At 52.2% G+C, this 15,849-nt stretch overlaps 1 protein-coding gene across 4 annotated transcripts in view; it reads right to left on the bottom strand.

Annotated features, from left to right (window-relative positions):
* CAPZB (capping actin protein of muscle Z-line subunit beta) overlaps positions 1–15,849 on the bottom strand; it is a 101,810-nt gene that overhangs the window by 27,638 nt on the left and 58,323 nt on the right. For all 4 annotated transcript variants that reach the window (XM_084785887.1, XM_084785888.1, XM_084785889.1 and 1 more), the window contains exons 3-4: positions 4,691–4,812; positions 486–599 (exon numbers count right to left, since the gene is read on the bottom strand). In XM_084785887.1, the coding sequence (XP_084642013.1) occupies positions 486–599; positions 4,691–4,812 (236 nt within the window). The remainder of the gene's footprint in view (positions 1–485; positions 600–4,690; positions 4,813–15,849) is intronic.

The raw sequence follows: 15,849 nt of genomic DNA, 5'->3' as shown, positions 1-15,849 counted from the left end.
TGTTCACGTACACCTGTGACCTCTGCACTTGGATCACACATTCACAGTCAGCCTGAGCCACACAGAGACTGTATCTTAGCTGGGTATTTGTGACTGATCATCTGTGTTTTGAGTGCTGGCTCTGCCCCTGCCTTGGACAAATTCCTCATTCTCTCCGCGTGAGCGCTAAGTGCTGACTGTGCCACGGTGGCAACCAAACACCGCAGTTTTACCGGAAGAAGCTATTCGTTGGCGAGGATGTGGGACAGTGATTGGAGTGCAAACTCCCTGCCCTGTGTGCCTTACACACAGCAGGTGCCCTCCCCTTCCCTGCCACTGCTGTGAATGGTAACAGAGTGATAAGGCAGTCAGCATCAGGTAGCTCCAACGCACAGCAAACTAGGTGACCAGGCAGCAGAACCAAGGGGACTGCTTAGCCTAGCCACACGCTCACGTAAGCTCTCCCCATCAAAGCCCCTAGAGCTGCCGTGCAAAGGGTGACTCACAGGTCTCGGTATTGGTCGAAGGCATTGTTGGCCTCCACCTCCAGCTTCCTCAGCCGAGCAGATGGCATGGCCCCATCTTCCAAAGGAGGGTCATACTTGTTACTCCACGGTGACCTGGAAGGAACAGGGAGAAGATGGTCCTATGAATCAGCCCAGAGACACTTTGCCCAAACTCAGGGGCCTAAAGTTCAGGGCCAAGTCATCAAGAGGCATTTTGGAGAATCTTACAAAGCAAGGAAAAGATTCAGAAGCAGCAGACTGGCTGCTTTAGCTCCACGCCTCACGTCTTCCTGTGGGAAACAAGGCCGCCATTTGCTACTCATAGGCTATTTCGAGGAACCAACAGAAAGAATGCCAAGCGCTTTGGCCACGAATACTAAGTAGTGCTTCTGAAATCCTTCCATGTTCACCGTCAAAGTGCCCAGCTGGTGCCCTCACCTCCCTGACTTGCTGGAGGCTCCTAGCCTTGGACAGTAAGTAATGAGAAGATGGCTGCCAGTTTCAGAAGCAGGCAGGAGACCTGGACACTCTGGGAAATGGGGTGCATGGCCACTTCCCCAACACACAAGGCTAAGCACACAGGAAGACCATGAAGTAAAGAGAACCAGCCCGAAGTCAACGCTACATTTTAAAGATGCTTTTCGCTCCCAAAGGTGGAGGTCTCAGGGCTGGATGTTCAGGGAGAAGAGAATTAACAAGTGAGGCTGGGGAAGGCGCAACAATGGCTCCGCCGCTGAGAGCACTTGCTGCTTTTCCAGAGGGCACAAGTTTGAATCCTGGCACATTCATGGCAGCTCACAACCTGTAACTCCAGCTCCAAGGAATCCAACATCCTATTCTGGTCTCCATGGCACCAGGAAAGCACCTGCCTGGCACATAGACACATATGCAGGTAAAACATCCGTACACATACAAAAACAAAGAAAAACTTTACCACGTGAGGGAGTAACAAAGAAGGGGACAAGACGTGATGACCCGACACACCCTTAAGTACAGACATGTCCCCTCAGGGACTCTCTGCCTTCCTTTCTGCCAAGGATCATTAACCCTTACAACCCCTCCCCCCCTTTCAATTTGGGATTAAAGTTAAGAAAGGAAAAGTATGATCACTGTCTCTTGGGCCCCCACTGGTGAGCTGTACACACAGATGCCTCTTCCTGGTCCAGTCTAGCAGTGGGCCAGGTGAAAGGTGGGGAGCTGAGGGTTGGGGGTGGCTGTGCAGTTCCAGTTTTCTCAGGGATGGCCCACAGAGTGCAGAGGGGACGAGCTGCTGTATGAGGTCCCCTGAGGGTTCCAGGCTGCAAATGCACCTACCCACAGAGAGCAGGGCCTTTAGAAACATGTTCAAGTCCCTAGGTTCAATTCCCAAAGAAAACAACCTCCTTTCCATGTTCAAGCCTGCCCAGGGCTCCCAACACAACTGAAGACCTTGGACAGACGGGGGAGGGGGACACTAGCGTGAGTCTTTGCTGAGGTGCGCCTGTGGGATATCTGCCTTATAGCACCCTGACAAGCTCCGCAGGGTCCTTCCAGCCAACAAAAGGAGTGAAAATGGAGCTGGGATGGTACCGCATGCTTGTGGTACTGGCAGTTGTGAAAGCAGATGCAGAAGATCGAGCTTGAGTCTAGCCTGGGCTATATGTGACTAGACCCTATCTCCAAAACACAATAAAACAAGGGAGAAGGAAGAGCAGGGAGGAGGGAAACTTCGAAAGCCTTCTTCCCTCAGGCCCCAGAGGCCACTGATGGGTGCAGGCGGTCACCACTGCTTCCTAGTCAGGACGGCCTGCCTCCTCTGCTGGGCGACAGTGGGCAAGAAGCCAGGACTGAGACCTGGGCCCCACCTCCCCCAACCCTGCTTCCTCTGAGGACCTCCTGGCATACTTGTAAGCAGGGTGAGTCCTCTCCCCATCACTGCCTTCACATGGCAGACAACCCAGCCCATGACTCCCTTTGAAAGGCAAGATGGAGCCTGCAAGATTGACTCGGGCAAAGGCACTTGCTGCCAAGCCTGACGTCCTGAGTTCAATCCCCAGGACCCATGTGGTGGAAGGAGAAAACTGACTCCTTCAGGATCTACACACACACACACACACACACACACACACACTCTCTCTCTCTCTCTCTCTCTCTCTCTCTCTCTCTCTCCCCTCCTCTCTCCTCTCCTTCTCTCTCTCCTCCCCTCCCCCTCCCCCTCCCTCTCACTAAATGTGGTTAAAAACTGTCTTAAAGCAAGACCAAAAACAAAGCAACCTGCTAGGACACAAGCACCCATCCCCATGCAGAGCGGGGCCTGAAGCCCAAGAAGTCTGTAAGCGTGTTACACATTCCTCCTGCCTCACAGACGACAACGGCATTTCAAGCCGTTAGGCCTGGAGCCGGGGTAATTGTAGCTGGGGGGAAAAAATCATAACATTACCCAGAATATTCTTAGTGGAAGGGGCACTCAGAACACATTTAAGAGCTTAAATGGAGGCCATTTGAGAAAAGACAGATGGGCAGGAATGCTTAGATTTCAAGTCGGGCCTTTCATTTCCCCAGAAGGCTTTTTGTTTCCGCTAACAGGTTTCCAGCAGTGCTGCTGGCAGCGGCCTCACCATAAGGATCTTGTTTAAGCAAACGATCAAACACAGGATGGAAATGCGTGGAGAAAATCAGAGGACCTTCGAGTTTCAGAAAGGGAGAGGGAAGCGCTCTCTTTACCTCCTCTGCTCCCCTGTGGGGCTCCAATCCCCGGAGCACTCTGAGGCCTGGGGAGCAGGGGTGCGGCCTGCAGGGTGCCCTGGAAGGGCTAAAGCCCTTGAGGGAGGGGCGCACAAGCCTGGACTTCATCCTACCCTCCCCTGCACTCCATAGCAGCGTCCTTACCTGGAGCTTTCAGGTCCAAAAACAAACAAAAAGCAGAAACAGTGCTGACCAAGACTTGGCTCAGTGACATCTTTCTCTGTGGCCTTATGCTCCCTAGCCTACCACGTGGCTATCACTTCCAAGGCATCTCCTCAAGGGTTGTCCTGTACATTTGCCCTGGGACCAGTTATGCCCGGACCAGTGGGAATGCTGCCTGGAGCCTAGCTCGTCTCCACCCAGGCTCAGCTTCGCCTGGGAAGCTCCTCATCTGTCCAGACTCAACTCTAACATTCTAGAGCACAGTTGTGAGCAAGTCTCTGCTGGTTACCCACTCTGCCTCTCCCTTTCTCTGCGCCCCCACCTCTTCAGCAATATGTCTGCAATCTCCATCCCTGATGCATGTGCTTGTGTTATGATCTGTTTGCATTCCTCACAGAACAGACTCCAGGCAAAGACTGGTGAGCTGTACCTAGAGCACAGTCACACTTGGCGGAATGACACATTCTGCTGGATGAATGGCCACAACTACTTCTGCTCTGCAGACCACAGGTGACAAGGGATGGCCAAAGGCCCAGTGTTCTAGTAGGAGCAGCGCTGGTTTAGATTCCACACTGCTACTCCTGGTCACTCTCCCCGTTTCTCTAAAACCAAGCCTCTCCAAAGAGGAAACTGGGAGTGCGGTCTCTATTACGCCCAAAGCCACTGTGCGCATCCCCCAGGGAACTCCTGGAATGTCCTGGGGATTCTCACACTTGGAATTTTTAAGAAAATTATCCCAAGTGTGCCAGGCGTGGTGGTACACACATTTAGTCCCAGCACTCGGCAGGCAGATCTCTGTGAGTTTAAGGCCAGCAAGGGCTACATAGTAAGATCATCTCAAAATAATTAGTTGGTTATTAGCTAGTTAATCCATTAAAAACACCTAGCCCAGGACCACCCGCTCCATCCAGTCCTTCCGGGCTCTCCCAAGGCCCCAAGGCAGCTCTGAACTGGCTGTATGGATCACAGTATAGCTGTTCATCAGCTACTAAATGTGTTTCCTGGGCAGAAACCAATGTCAACTTGGCCTCTTGTAGCAGGCCACAAGGTGATGGCAAAGAAAGGGAGGGAGGAAAGAAGGAAGGAAGGAAGGAAGGACACACCACCCCATGGGGCAGCTGGCCCTGAAATAGCATAGTTCTTCCATTAGACTGCAAGACACCAAGGCCCTCTGATGCTCAGGGGAGGCAAAAACACAGGCCTGTTAGTGGGTCAGATGGCTAGCTGAAAGGAGGAGGAGGAGGAAGCACAAGCAGAGGTGGGTGGATGCACATGCCACCAGTGTGCCAGTGCGGGTGAGCACTGCTGTCTGAGCTCACCTATAGGAGTCCCCGTCTCTGTTGTAGTCACATAGGAGGTAATCCTTGCCCACCACCTTGTCTCTGGCAATTTTCAGTGGCTGGTCAACAGAAGACAGGAGATCTTCACACAGACTGGGGACCTGGAGAAAGTGGGGACAGGGAGAAGTGTGGTTACAGTAATGCCTCCAACTCAGGTCCAGGCTAACGTCTGGCTTGTAGTGCCCTGCCAAGATCCCAAGTCTGCCTGTTGTTCTCCACATGTGCCCAACACGAACCATGTCTCTTCCCAAAGAAACCTGGTCCGTGAGTTGTCACGGAGCGTGACTTCTTTCCAAACACGGATGTGGCTCTAATTACCTGACCACCAGGGTGGTCTGTTTGAGAACGTGTGTGCTGGGTATTGGCCTCTGGTGGATAAAATACCAGCTCAGGCCCTGAGAAGGCAGCAAACACTTCCAATACACAGGAATGCGAAGAACTCCAAGACTAACGGGCTCTGGAGAACTCCCGCAGCTCTTTCTAGGCCCCTGGCCAAGCACTGCCAGGCTGCTCAGAGCTGGCTGTATCTGCTACAGAGGTGGACGTCCATATGCTGTCCACAGCAGACCACAGTCAGCTCACCTGCAGCTTCACCTGCCTGCACAGCAGAGGATGCCAGTGAGCCAGCTTCGTGGCTCAGGAGAGGGCGGGGAGGGTCTGGAACAAACCACAAGGTGCTGCCAGTTCCCACCACAGCCTTTGAGGGAGCGGGCTGGGGCTGCCTCCTCCCAACACAAACATCAGTCTCCACCAGAATATTCCAGGAAGGGACGGCAGCCCTTGCAGAAGCGGATGCCTTTCCGTTTGAGTCACTTCCACGCTGTTTCCATGTCCTGACCTTCTCATTTCAGGGCCTGGGCTTATGGGGACCCCACCTCATCATTCACCCAGCAAGGGGCTGCTAACAGACCAGCTCGTCTTGGGAAGGGGACTGACAACAGAGGGGGCCATCAGCAGCTCAGGTCCTGCGTCCTTCCCAAAGGCCAGCACCACCAGGATAATGAGGTTCTGACACTGCATGCTGCTGCCTCAGGACACATCACAGTTTAGCGTGGACAGTGACACTTGGCACTGGAGCATCTCTTGTGATGGTCCGTCTCTTGCACATACATTAGCACCCAAAGAAAAGCACAGGCTTCCAGCCAAAACACGAGATGCTTGTTTTCAGAACTTGGTCCACACGCACCTGTACACTCAACCATCCAACAGGCAGGGTCATTTTCAAAGTCAGCTTTGATGGCCTCTCTCTCCGTGACACTGAACCAGGTATGGCAAAGAATGCTGCTTACCTGAAGGCTCATACCAGGATGTGAAGTAGGTAGCCGTTACCTTACTTTACAGATTGCAGAGTTGAGGCTCAGAGTCACTGAGCTGCCCCAAGTTCACACTAACACCCAGGAGTGATCCCAAGCTCCTTCACTCTTGTCACTAGGGACAGTGAACAGCTCAGGTACAAAGCTCCCCCCAGCCCTGACTGCAGCTCACTTGTAGCTAGAGTCCTCCACCTCGGATGCCCTGATTGTGGAAGGGAGTGCTCCACAAGCTTCCGGAGGCAGCTGGGTCTAAGGCCCGGGATGTATTTATTTTATGGGTCCAGTGAAATGACCCTGGCACCTACATGCCACCTTCCGTGTTATAGTCTGCCACAAAGGACCACGTAACTGGGCTCCTGCTGGGGACTCCACACACAGGGAAAGCAGTGTGTTGTCAAGTCAGCTGTGACACTTCTAACTCACCCCTTTTTGGTTTTTCCAGACAGAGTTTCTCAGTGTAGCCTTGACATTCCTAGACTCACTTTGTAGACCAGGCTGGCCTCGAACTCAGTGATCCTCCTGCCTCTGCCTCCTGAGTGCTGGGATTAAAGGTGTGCACCACACGCCCGGCTCTCAAACTCATCTTCGTCTGAACTCAGTGTCCCCCTGTCTGCTCTACTGGGTAGCAATGCCAGCCCTCTCTGCACCTGAATGCACCATGCTCTTCAGACAGTGGGTGCTGCGGGTGCTTGGGAAGCCAGCTCTCCTTTAGCAGCCAGGCTGGCGAGAGATGGCGAGATCTGTAAGGAAAGAGGCCCAATTTCCAGCTGGACGCAGTTGTATGCGTTTGTGATCCTAGCTGCTTAGGAGGCTGAGGGAAGAGAAGGAGGAGGATCTGAGCCCATGAGTTCCACGTCAGCATGGCGTACACTTCTGTGCCCCAGCACACAAACACGTGAAATGGGCCAAGGGTCATGGCTGGCTGGCTGGCTCTTCACTGTTCAGGTCCCTTAAGAATGAGTTCTCAAGTTGGACCACATTTTCAAGTTCTGTTTGCATCAGTCCTTTTCTCGTCAGTGACAATCTAGTCTGGAGCAACAGCACTAGGGTTGTCACTGGAAACAAGTACAGATTGTACAGTGTGGCCAGGAGCAGCTGCCCAGGTCCACTAGGGGGACCACATGCCAGTCCTGCTCCTCATCCTCCCATCCCTCCCACCTCCCCAACTTCTCCACAGGTGTTCCTGAAGTAACACTGATGTCAGTACACTAAATGCTCCTGAGCTGGCTGTCCTACACCACCAGTAGACTACTCTCTGTCTCTTGTCAACTCTCCTGGGTTAATGCTGTGCCCAGAGAGGCCATGAGGGGACCGCTAGTCAAGTGCCGGTCTCGTCGGCTGAAGAGTGTTCTTGGGTCCCATGGGAGTGGATGTGGGGTCTTCTGCCCGAGGCCAAGCTGGAGAAGAATGGCTGCTAATCTCGGTAACCCAGTCAATTATCTGAAGCTTCTCCTCTCAGCTCTTCCCACCCACTGCTTGTGTCACAATTAGGGTGTCAAGAATCATGAGTTGACAGAGCAATTTAACTGAATGACCAGGTCCAAATACCTAAGAGTCTACTTTGTGTTGTGGGGCAGTGAGGAGGAGAGCTAGCATAAACGGCCCATCAGACCTACCTGCCACCACCGCCCTTTGTACAGAACGGTCCTAACACTCAGGCTGTTGACTAACCTAGGCTGATAGGAATTCAACTTAATTTCCAGTGTCTTGGAATATAACATCATGCTGCTGGGACAAAACCTGCCTGCTCTCTGGAGGGAAGGCTCAGGATGAAGCATTCTTGACTTTACAAAAGAATGTAGCCACTAGCCAGGGGATAGAACCACCGAGTACTCTCTCCTGGCCTTGGGTTCAGCCCAAGCACAGCAAAGACAGCTTTAACAGGGGACAGGACAGTGGCGCATGCCTGTAGTCCCAACTACTCAGGAGGCTGAGGCAGCAGGATCACATGACTCCCTGAGTTCGAGACCCACATAGGCAACATAGCAAAACCCCATACCAGACAATGATGATGATAAATCATAAAGAAGGTAACTGTCACCGTGGGATTGATCCTGTTGGCATTCAGTCCCCAGGGCAGGTTTTCATAGAGACTATTTTTTTTCTTTAAAATTACTTTTTTTTTTCTTTTTGAGAAGGGAGTGACCATAGAAGCACAGACATAGAGGTCAGAAGACAGACAATTTGTAGCAGTTGCTTATCTCCTTCCACTACATGAAACCCAGGAATCAAACTCAGGTCATCACCCTTGGTGGCAATGCCTTTGTCTGCTGAGCCATCTGATTCCTATTTTTAAAAAGGGGGTACGTGGGGCCTGAAAAACAAGCTGGCCTGAGTCACATAAGCCAGCAGCCAGTGTCTTAAGGAGGGGCATAAGGGACACAGTTCAGCTGGGCTAAGAAATAAATCGCAGGGCTGCTCTTGCCCAAATGGCGTTTCTTCCTACTATCTAACCCAACAGCTGATCGCATGAAAGGAAGGCGACACAAATCAGAAGCTTCCGCCGCAAGCAAGGCTGTGTGCGCTGTCATATGGTTCCACTTTGCCTCTTCCTCTTCTCCATTAGTTATTAATGCTGGAAAAAAAATTGTTCAACCAGAAAAAGAAACTTGAGATGAACCCTTAAAAAAAAAAAAAAAAGCACAAAAGCCGGAGTGGCTTGACTCTCCGGATAATCTAATCCCTGGCGCCCTCGGCTTTCAGAAGTGAACCCTTGGACCTTGATTTTTTAAAAAATGGCCAAGTGAACACATTCCATCTTTTGATCTGCCTGCTGGCTGAGAGCCCGCCACCGCAGAGATAAGGATCGAAAACAGACCCTGTCCACTTGGGTGCACATGCAGATGAGTGATGCTGAGACCACGGCTGGGGAGAGTCCTGGCTGGCCCCACTCCAGAGCAAAGGGGTAGGTGCCAGAGACCCCAACAGCCAGCAGAGGGCTCTGCTTGCTTACAACCTGATCCTTCTGTGTTCCCAAGGCCCCAAAGTTGTGCTTTGAAAATATAAAACAATGAAAGCAAGGAGAGTGTTCCTGTGACACACATGTCAGCAATGGAAACACAATGCACAGTGGGAAATCAAACAGGTTCAAATGCTGCTCTGCCACTGCCAGCCTCCTAACCCAGCTGGGGGTTCCAGCACCCCACAAAACACTTTCCATACACCGAATACAGAGTACCTGCTGCAGGCCAAAGATGCCACCACCGACAAGTGAACATGTGCAGGTCTCTGACCAGCAGTGGTCCAGCCATGGAAACAGACTAGAGTGGGGAAGGGGCCCGCCAACAGGACATCTCGGGAATGCCAGGGCAGGAAAGGACCCTGAGGACACACTAGGTGAGGCTGGGGGCAGGGGTGGGTGTGACACACAAATAACAGAGATGGTGAGGAAAAGAGGACGGGCATCTGCACACAGCATGAGAATGGTCCCAGAGAGGCACAAAGCAGGACACAGACCCAGTCAGGCTGGAAGAACAGGGTGAAGAGAAGACTGAGCAGCAGTGTACGTTTGCACCACCCTGGAGCTGGGTCTGCTCTCTCAGTGCTCAGCCCCAGCACACATCGCAGGGTGTGGCCCCAGCTCCTCCAGGCCCCACCTCTTTGCTGCTCTTCACTGGACAGCGCTGTTCAGCAGAAAGCCATACCATAAACCTCATTTGAGTACCATGACCTGCGGGGTGTGGCATCACTAACACTATTACATGTAGGTGTCAAGTGTGACAAGTGCTTTCCTGACTTCAGAGTGTTAAGTGACCCATGAGACAGCTGGCAAGGCAGTCTTGCTCCGGTACGGCTCTGGATGGTGGGCTAAGTGCGCGGTAACTGAGGGCCCACAGCAAATAGAGACGAGACGGCCACCACTGACACATCATTAGAACTCTGGACGAGCCAGGGATATTCAGCTCTTAATAGGTTAAAGTTCTCCAAGGCTGAGAAGTACTCAGGGTGCAGCTGAGCCTGTCAGGCGTGGGCAGACACACCCTTTTGTCTATCTGTTGTTGAAGGACGCTCTACCAGCATAGGCCACAGGCAACCGGAAAGCTCTGGCTCAATCTGACCTTGACCATTTCACAGCCATGGCTTAGTTGATTTTCTTATCTCCATGATCACCTACAACAGGGTTCCCAGAGTTGTTCGAAAGCTCACAGCACTCTGTAGGAAGCAAACTCTGTGGGTTACAAACAGCGGAGGCCAGGCTCTGCTCTCCACCAAGCACAAATCGTGTACCCCGTGGGACAGAAGGGACCTTCATGGTCACATCAGCTTCTCCCAGCTCCATGTTCAAATCAAACCTTCATCAGTGTCAGTGGCAAGCAGCTAGCACTCATCACTACAATACAGACAGGTTCTCTTGTAGCCCAGGTTGGTTTTGAACTTCCCATGTAGCTGGGGATGACTTTGAACTTCTGAACCCCACAACACTCAGTTTATGTTGGATACTGAACTCAGGATTTTCACGCAAACTAGGTAAGCATCTACCAACCGACCTACACCTCAGCATATTAACTTTTCTTTGAGTCAGGTGCACTGTGTAGCCCTGTCTGACCTGGAACTCACTCTGTAGACCAGGCTACCTCCCATGTGCTGGTATTAAAAACATGTGCCACTATGGTGTTTTATCTATCCTTGTGTCTGTGCGTCATGTATGTACAGTGCCTACAGAGGCCAGAAGAGGGCATCAGATCCCCTGAAACTGGAGTTACAGACAGTTGTGAACTGCCATGTGGGTCCTAATACTTGAATCCAGGTCCTCCAACAGAGCAACCAGTACTCTTAACAACTGAGCCATTTTTTCAGCATCACACAGACTTTAAAGGAGTGGTAGGGAGACAGTAAAAGCCCTGGCTCCTTCAAACATCCCAACTCCAAATTCCTCCAGCAACTACCTTCCCCAACTGCCCAGCCCACATTCCTGCCTAGTTCAAACATTCAGGGAAAGAGACTGAGCATGTTCCACTCTTACCAAATATTTTTACCTGTCTCCTAAACCCAGCCTGTTTATGAGACAACCTAGGCACTCCTTGCCCAAGACAGGGGCTGCCAGCACTGGAGAGGAAATGCTTGTGCTGTTTTTAGCGCCTGGTTCTCGGGGGAGGTCCCAGCTCTCTCTAATTCACTCTTTGCTTTTTTCCTGATCAATCAAAACGTTGACTCTTAAGTAAATGGAGTATTCATCAGGCCCTCCTGTCTAGAAGCTCACCAGCTACATTCTTTAGTCTCTAACAGCAACAGCATTTTGTATAGACACTGCACGGAAGGAGCCAGGCAGATCTCAAACAGGAAAACCTTGTGAGGGCAAGGCCAAAACGGGGTCTTAGTGCAGATGAGCCATGGCTCTGCTCTTCCTCCCCCTCAGCTTCACCCGGTCCAGATTCCTCCCTGAAAGCTGCCTAAGTCACCTATGCAGGGGCAGTGAAGCCACTAGGGCTGAGCTCTCTGGTCCCTTCTCTTAGGGTCCCTCAAATATCAATGTAAACAGCAAAGGTTCTAAGATCATTCCTTGCTACCTTCCAATGTCATGGCAAACTCAAATTTAAAACAAAAACAAAGCAAGACAAAACAAACTAGAGCCTTTCTACGGTTCCAGAAACTTGAATTTCTTCTGCACAGCAGCATAAAAACCAATGGGAGGACAACGAGAAAGTTGCCCCAAACAAAAATGAGGGCTTTGGGGGGGGGGATGAGGGCTTGGGGGGGGGGAATGAGGGCTTTTGGGGGTGGAATGAGGGCTTTGGAGAGCTGCTGAGCTGCAAACATCTTGGAGTGATGGAATCTAAAACACAAACACAGAAGGGCAGCGACGGCTGCAAAGGAGCCCTGCACACAGCTAGGAGCCCCTTTAATTGGGGGAACATTTGCAAGGCCTGCGGAGCTCTAGCGAGCTTCTAGAATGGAAAGAACATGGGGACCAATGGCAGCCGCCAAGTTCAAGTTCTGTTAGATATGCTGCCATAATGACACATCGTCCTGGCCACCTCTTCGGCAGTCTCAGGTGGCCACAGAGGAGCCAGGATGCACTCTTCACCCATGGGTACCCCAAAGTCTGAGGGAGAACCCTCTCCTGCTGTTTTAAAGAGAAAGAGGATCTAGGAAAACGGGAGCTGGGACTCTCAACAGTCACATGTCCCCATGCATAGGCAGGTGATATATAACTGAACAGAAAAATGGCATCAACACCCTGCTCCACACAAAGGGGCCGTCTGCCCATCTGGACACCATCTAGGCGGAAGCAGCAGCTTTCTCATAGGAGCCGATGCTCCTCTGATCCTTTTCTCTCTGGGCTGTCACTCAATCCAGGGCAATCTGAGGGTGCTCTCTTTACACCAATCTCTTGCTTGACTCCACAGTGGGGATACTCGCCTCCCCACAAGCAGCGTTGCCAGGCCTGCAGATATAGGATTAACAGGACCAGGAACTGGCTGGGGCTCCCACTATTCTCTTGAGCCAAACTCTGGGAGTGAGGGGGGCATGTCAAGTCAGGGGCTGAGTTCCCTCTAAGGCAGTGGTTGTCCCACGCAAAGGTGCCGAGAAAGCACTTGCCCAACACTAATGCACAGGTCCTATGAGATCACAGTGCCAGTGGCACTGGCTTGTCAACAACAATTTTCTCTCTACCAAAGTGCAAGGTCGAGGCTCCTAACCTGCCATGGCCTCCCCAGGCAGGTAGGCCCCAGAGCAGCAGGCTCTCAAGGCCATGTTTCCACACCGTGACTAACTGCAGATCATTGACCTGAAAAGTGAATGTGTGCCTACTGCCAGCAAGGGACCCATGAGACTCAATGCCCAGGCTTACGGCAGACAAATTTGTACCTGCTTCCATGCAGTCTGTGCCTAGCTTGCCCCTTCCTGTTGCTACCCATCTTCAGTGTGTCTCCACCTGCTCCAAGAAGCTCTCCTAAAGCCACCCATTGGGGTGAACTGGAGTGTGTCCCTCTGAGGCACCCAGTGTGCTCTAGAATGTTGGCCTCTTGCAATCAGAACAGCTGTGGTTACGTACAGGAGACACAAGATCAGGCTGTGGGGGAAGGTCACCAGACCCTGAGAGTCCAAGCCATTCATTCTCATTTGTGTCCCCTCAGCTGCGTGTAACCTGACCTCAGAGTGTGCTGTCAGCAAACTCCCAACAGGTGGCAGTATGGGCATGCACCACGGCTGAAGCTCAAGAGTGGAGAAGGGCCCAACAGAGACAAAGGAGAACAGAGCTCGCACGGGGATGTGACCCAGGAAAGAGGACACTAATGTGAAAGCATCCAATCAAACTCATCACCGTGAGGAGGGGGCAGACTAAGGCAAGTCCAGGTGCTCTTAAGCCCAGATGTGTTCTCTGAATGTGGTCCAGACAAGAACCTGCACAGGGTCAAAGTGCATCTCCCAGTGCTTACTCTGGCTGTGGGGGGAGCAAGGAGGCTGACAAGGGGTTCCCCAAAGACTCAAGTGACCTAGGGAGGACTGTGACCAGAAATGTCCACTGAACTGCTCTAGGGAGCTGTGACTGTGCTCACATCCACCAGGCTGGCTGGATGGTCTCTGAGTAACACGTGGCCATGAGAAACAAGTCTCCATGGCCCTGAGCATTCTGCAGCATGTCCACAGAGCCTCCAGCATGCTGGCCTCTCCCTCAAGGTTCTTCTTGTCACATACCCTGTGGCCTCAGCGAAGCACTAGACGTGACCTTTGTCACCAAGGGCAGAGCACAGCTCACTTCTTCCACTCTTGCTGGGAGAAGAAAGGCCATTAGAGGATATAAGGAAGAGCTTACCTACTGACCAGGCAGTGAGGAAAGAGCTGGCCACTTCTGACAAGGGACCACGCTTCGCCTTACCAAGCAAACTCAACAGGGAAGAGAAAGACAACAAACAGGCTGACTGCTCCCCAGGCTGTGTTTTTCCACCACTCTCATGCCACAGAATGCCACAAAACAAGTACATCGTCACCTCCTTGCTCTTGTTTTACCAGTCAGAACCATCTGCACCTAGCAATGCATGACGCCCTTCCCCATGGGAACTCCGCAGACTGCCTGAGAACAAGGGACGTTTGCAAACTCCTTCCTGCACAGCTGAGGAAACTGGTGGATGTGTAGGGTGCACCAAGATCCGACTAACTCACACCAACTTACTGCCTGCAGGGGCTGATGTCCCCAGGGTCACACAACTAAGTTCCAGGAGGATTCTGCATTGCTCTCCCCTTTCATCTCTGAAAGTTTGGGGTGGTGGTGGTAGTTTATACTGTCTATATGCTATGTCCACTATGGTTGACACATGGCCAAGACTTATGTCATACACTCAAGAGACACAAAGATGGGCATCGCTATCTCCTATGTGGTCTCAGGAACCAGAGGCAGGTTCCTTAGGAACTGGAGACATAAAGCCACAGCATACAGTTACCAACAACTCCTCTACGTTGTTTGCAAGTGGGAAGGTCTGAGAGACTGCTAAGGCAGGCAGGAGAAGGGAGAATCTCACTGCTAGGCTGCACTGCCACACATCCCTCCTTGCACTGGGGGTGGGGGGTGGGGGTGGCAACTGACTTGTGTGAAGGATAATCATTTCCAGCCTGGGGCAAATCTCCAGAGGGCTGTGTTCTCAACTGGGAATGCTATTTTAGCCTCTAGTCAATAGTCATTACGTATCCCCACACATTCCGGAAAGAAAGGCGATGAAGATTACGGGCTCCTCAGTCTGCTCCGTTCGGCTCAGCGTTTGTCCTTAGTGTGCCCTGCTGTCAGGTCCCCGCTCTGGGCCTCCACCCGATACTTTCCCACCATCTGTAACTTCAATTTTGCTCTTAGGCTTAAGGGTTTCAATTACATAAAAGGTAATAGGCCCACCAGGACCTGGCAGTCTGGAGTGTGACGAGAGCCGCTCACACCTCCTCTACTGCACACCAAGCATCCAGAAGCATTTGCAGAGACCAATTTCACAGAGGCCTTGGGCTGGATGGCCCCAGCCCTCCAGCAGGCCTCTCGCAGGCAGGCTCTGTGCACATTATGACTGACAGGGTCTCTAATGAGCCTTAATTGCCAGCTCAACAGGCCTACAAACACATGTAGCAAGGGGGCAGCCGCCAACCGCCAGATTACAGAGCGAAGTGTCTGGCCAGATGAGGACCACTGACCCAAGAGGAGGGTGGCCCCAAACTGCCAAAACACCTTGCCAAAAGCAGTGCAAAGCCTTGGGGTGTCTGGAGCCCACCCCTGGCCCCAGCTGGTGTGGCTGCTTGGTGTTGGCACCTGGCTTCAGGGTCATGTGTGGTTACCATGGCTGGCCCTTTAGCGTTTCATCTTTAATGATGGAGACCAGACATCCTTGCGGCGAGGAGAGGTAAGGGCCATACTCTACGAACACTGAGCAGCTGCCAACTAGCATTTTTCTCTTGGGAAAGCATCTGTATTCAGAGCCAGCCGTCTGCTGGTGACCTGCAGTGACAAGGAAAAGGCTAATCCTGGGAGCAGCTGTGGGCACAGACTGCATGGGCAGGATGACACTCAGGCTGGGGCTGATCCCAACTCAGAAACTCAGCAGTTAACTGAGAGTCTAGGACCAACTTCCTGTCTCCCCACTCTCAGAAGACAACCACCCCGCGAGGAGGGCAAGAGCTGAGCTTGACACGGCTCCCACTTTTATGGTGCCCAAATACCCCTACTTGCCTAGGTGCATATTTTAGACACCCAAATTCAGACCAGCACCCTAGAGACACTCGGCTAAGAATTCTGCAGCAGCGTAATCCCAAGTATGATAGCAGGGGCAGGGCACCAACTGGACACATTCGTTTAAGGTGTATAAAACCAAGCAGCTCTCGGCTTGGAACTTTGGTGCAGCCCTTGGC

This window comes from Acomys minous (assembly GCF_964271855.1).
Source record: "Acomys minous genome assembly, chromosome: 6".
Classification (NCBI taxonomy): domain Eukaryota; kingdom Metazoa; phylum Chordata; class Mammalia; order Rodentia; family Muridae; genus Acomys; species Acomys minous.
This window is presented reverse-complemented; position numbering and strand designations above follow the sequence as displayed.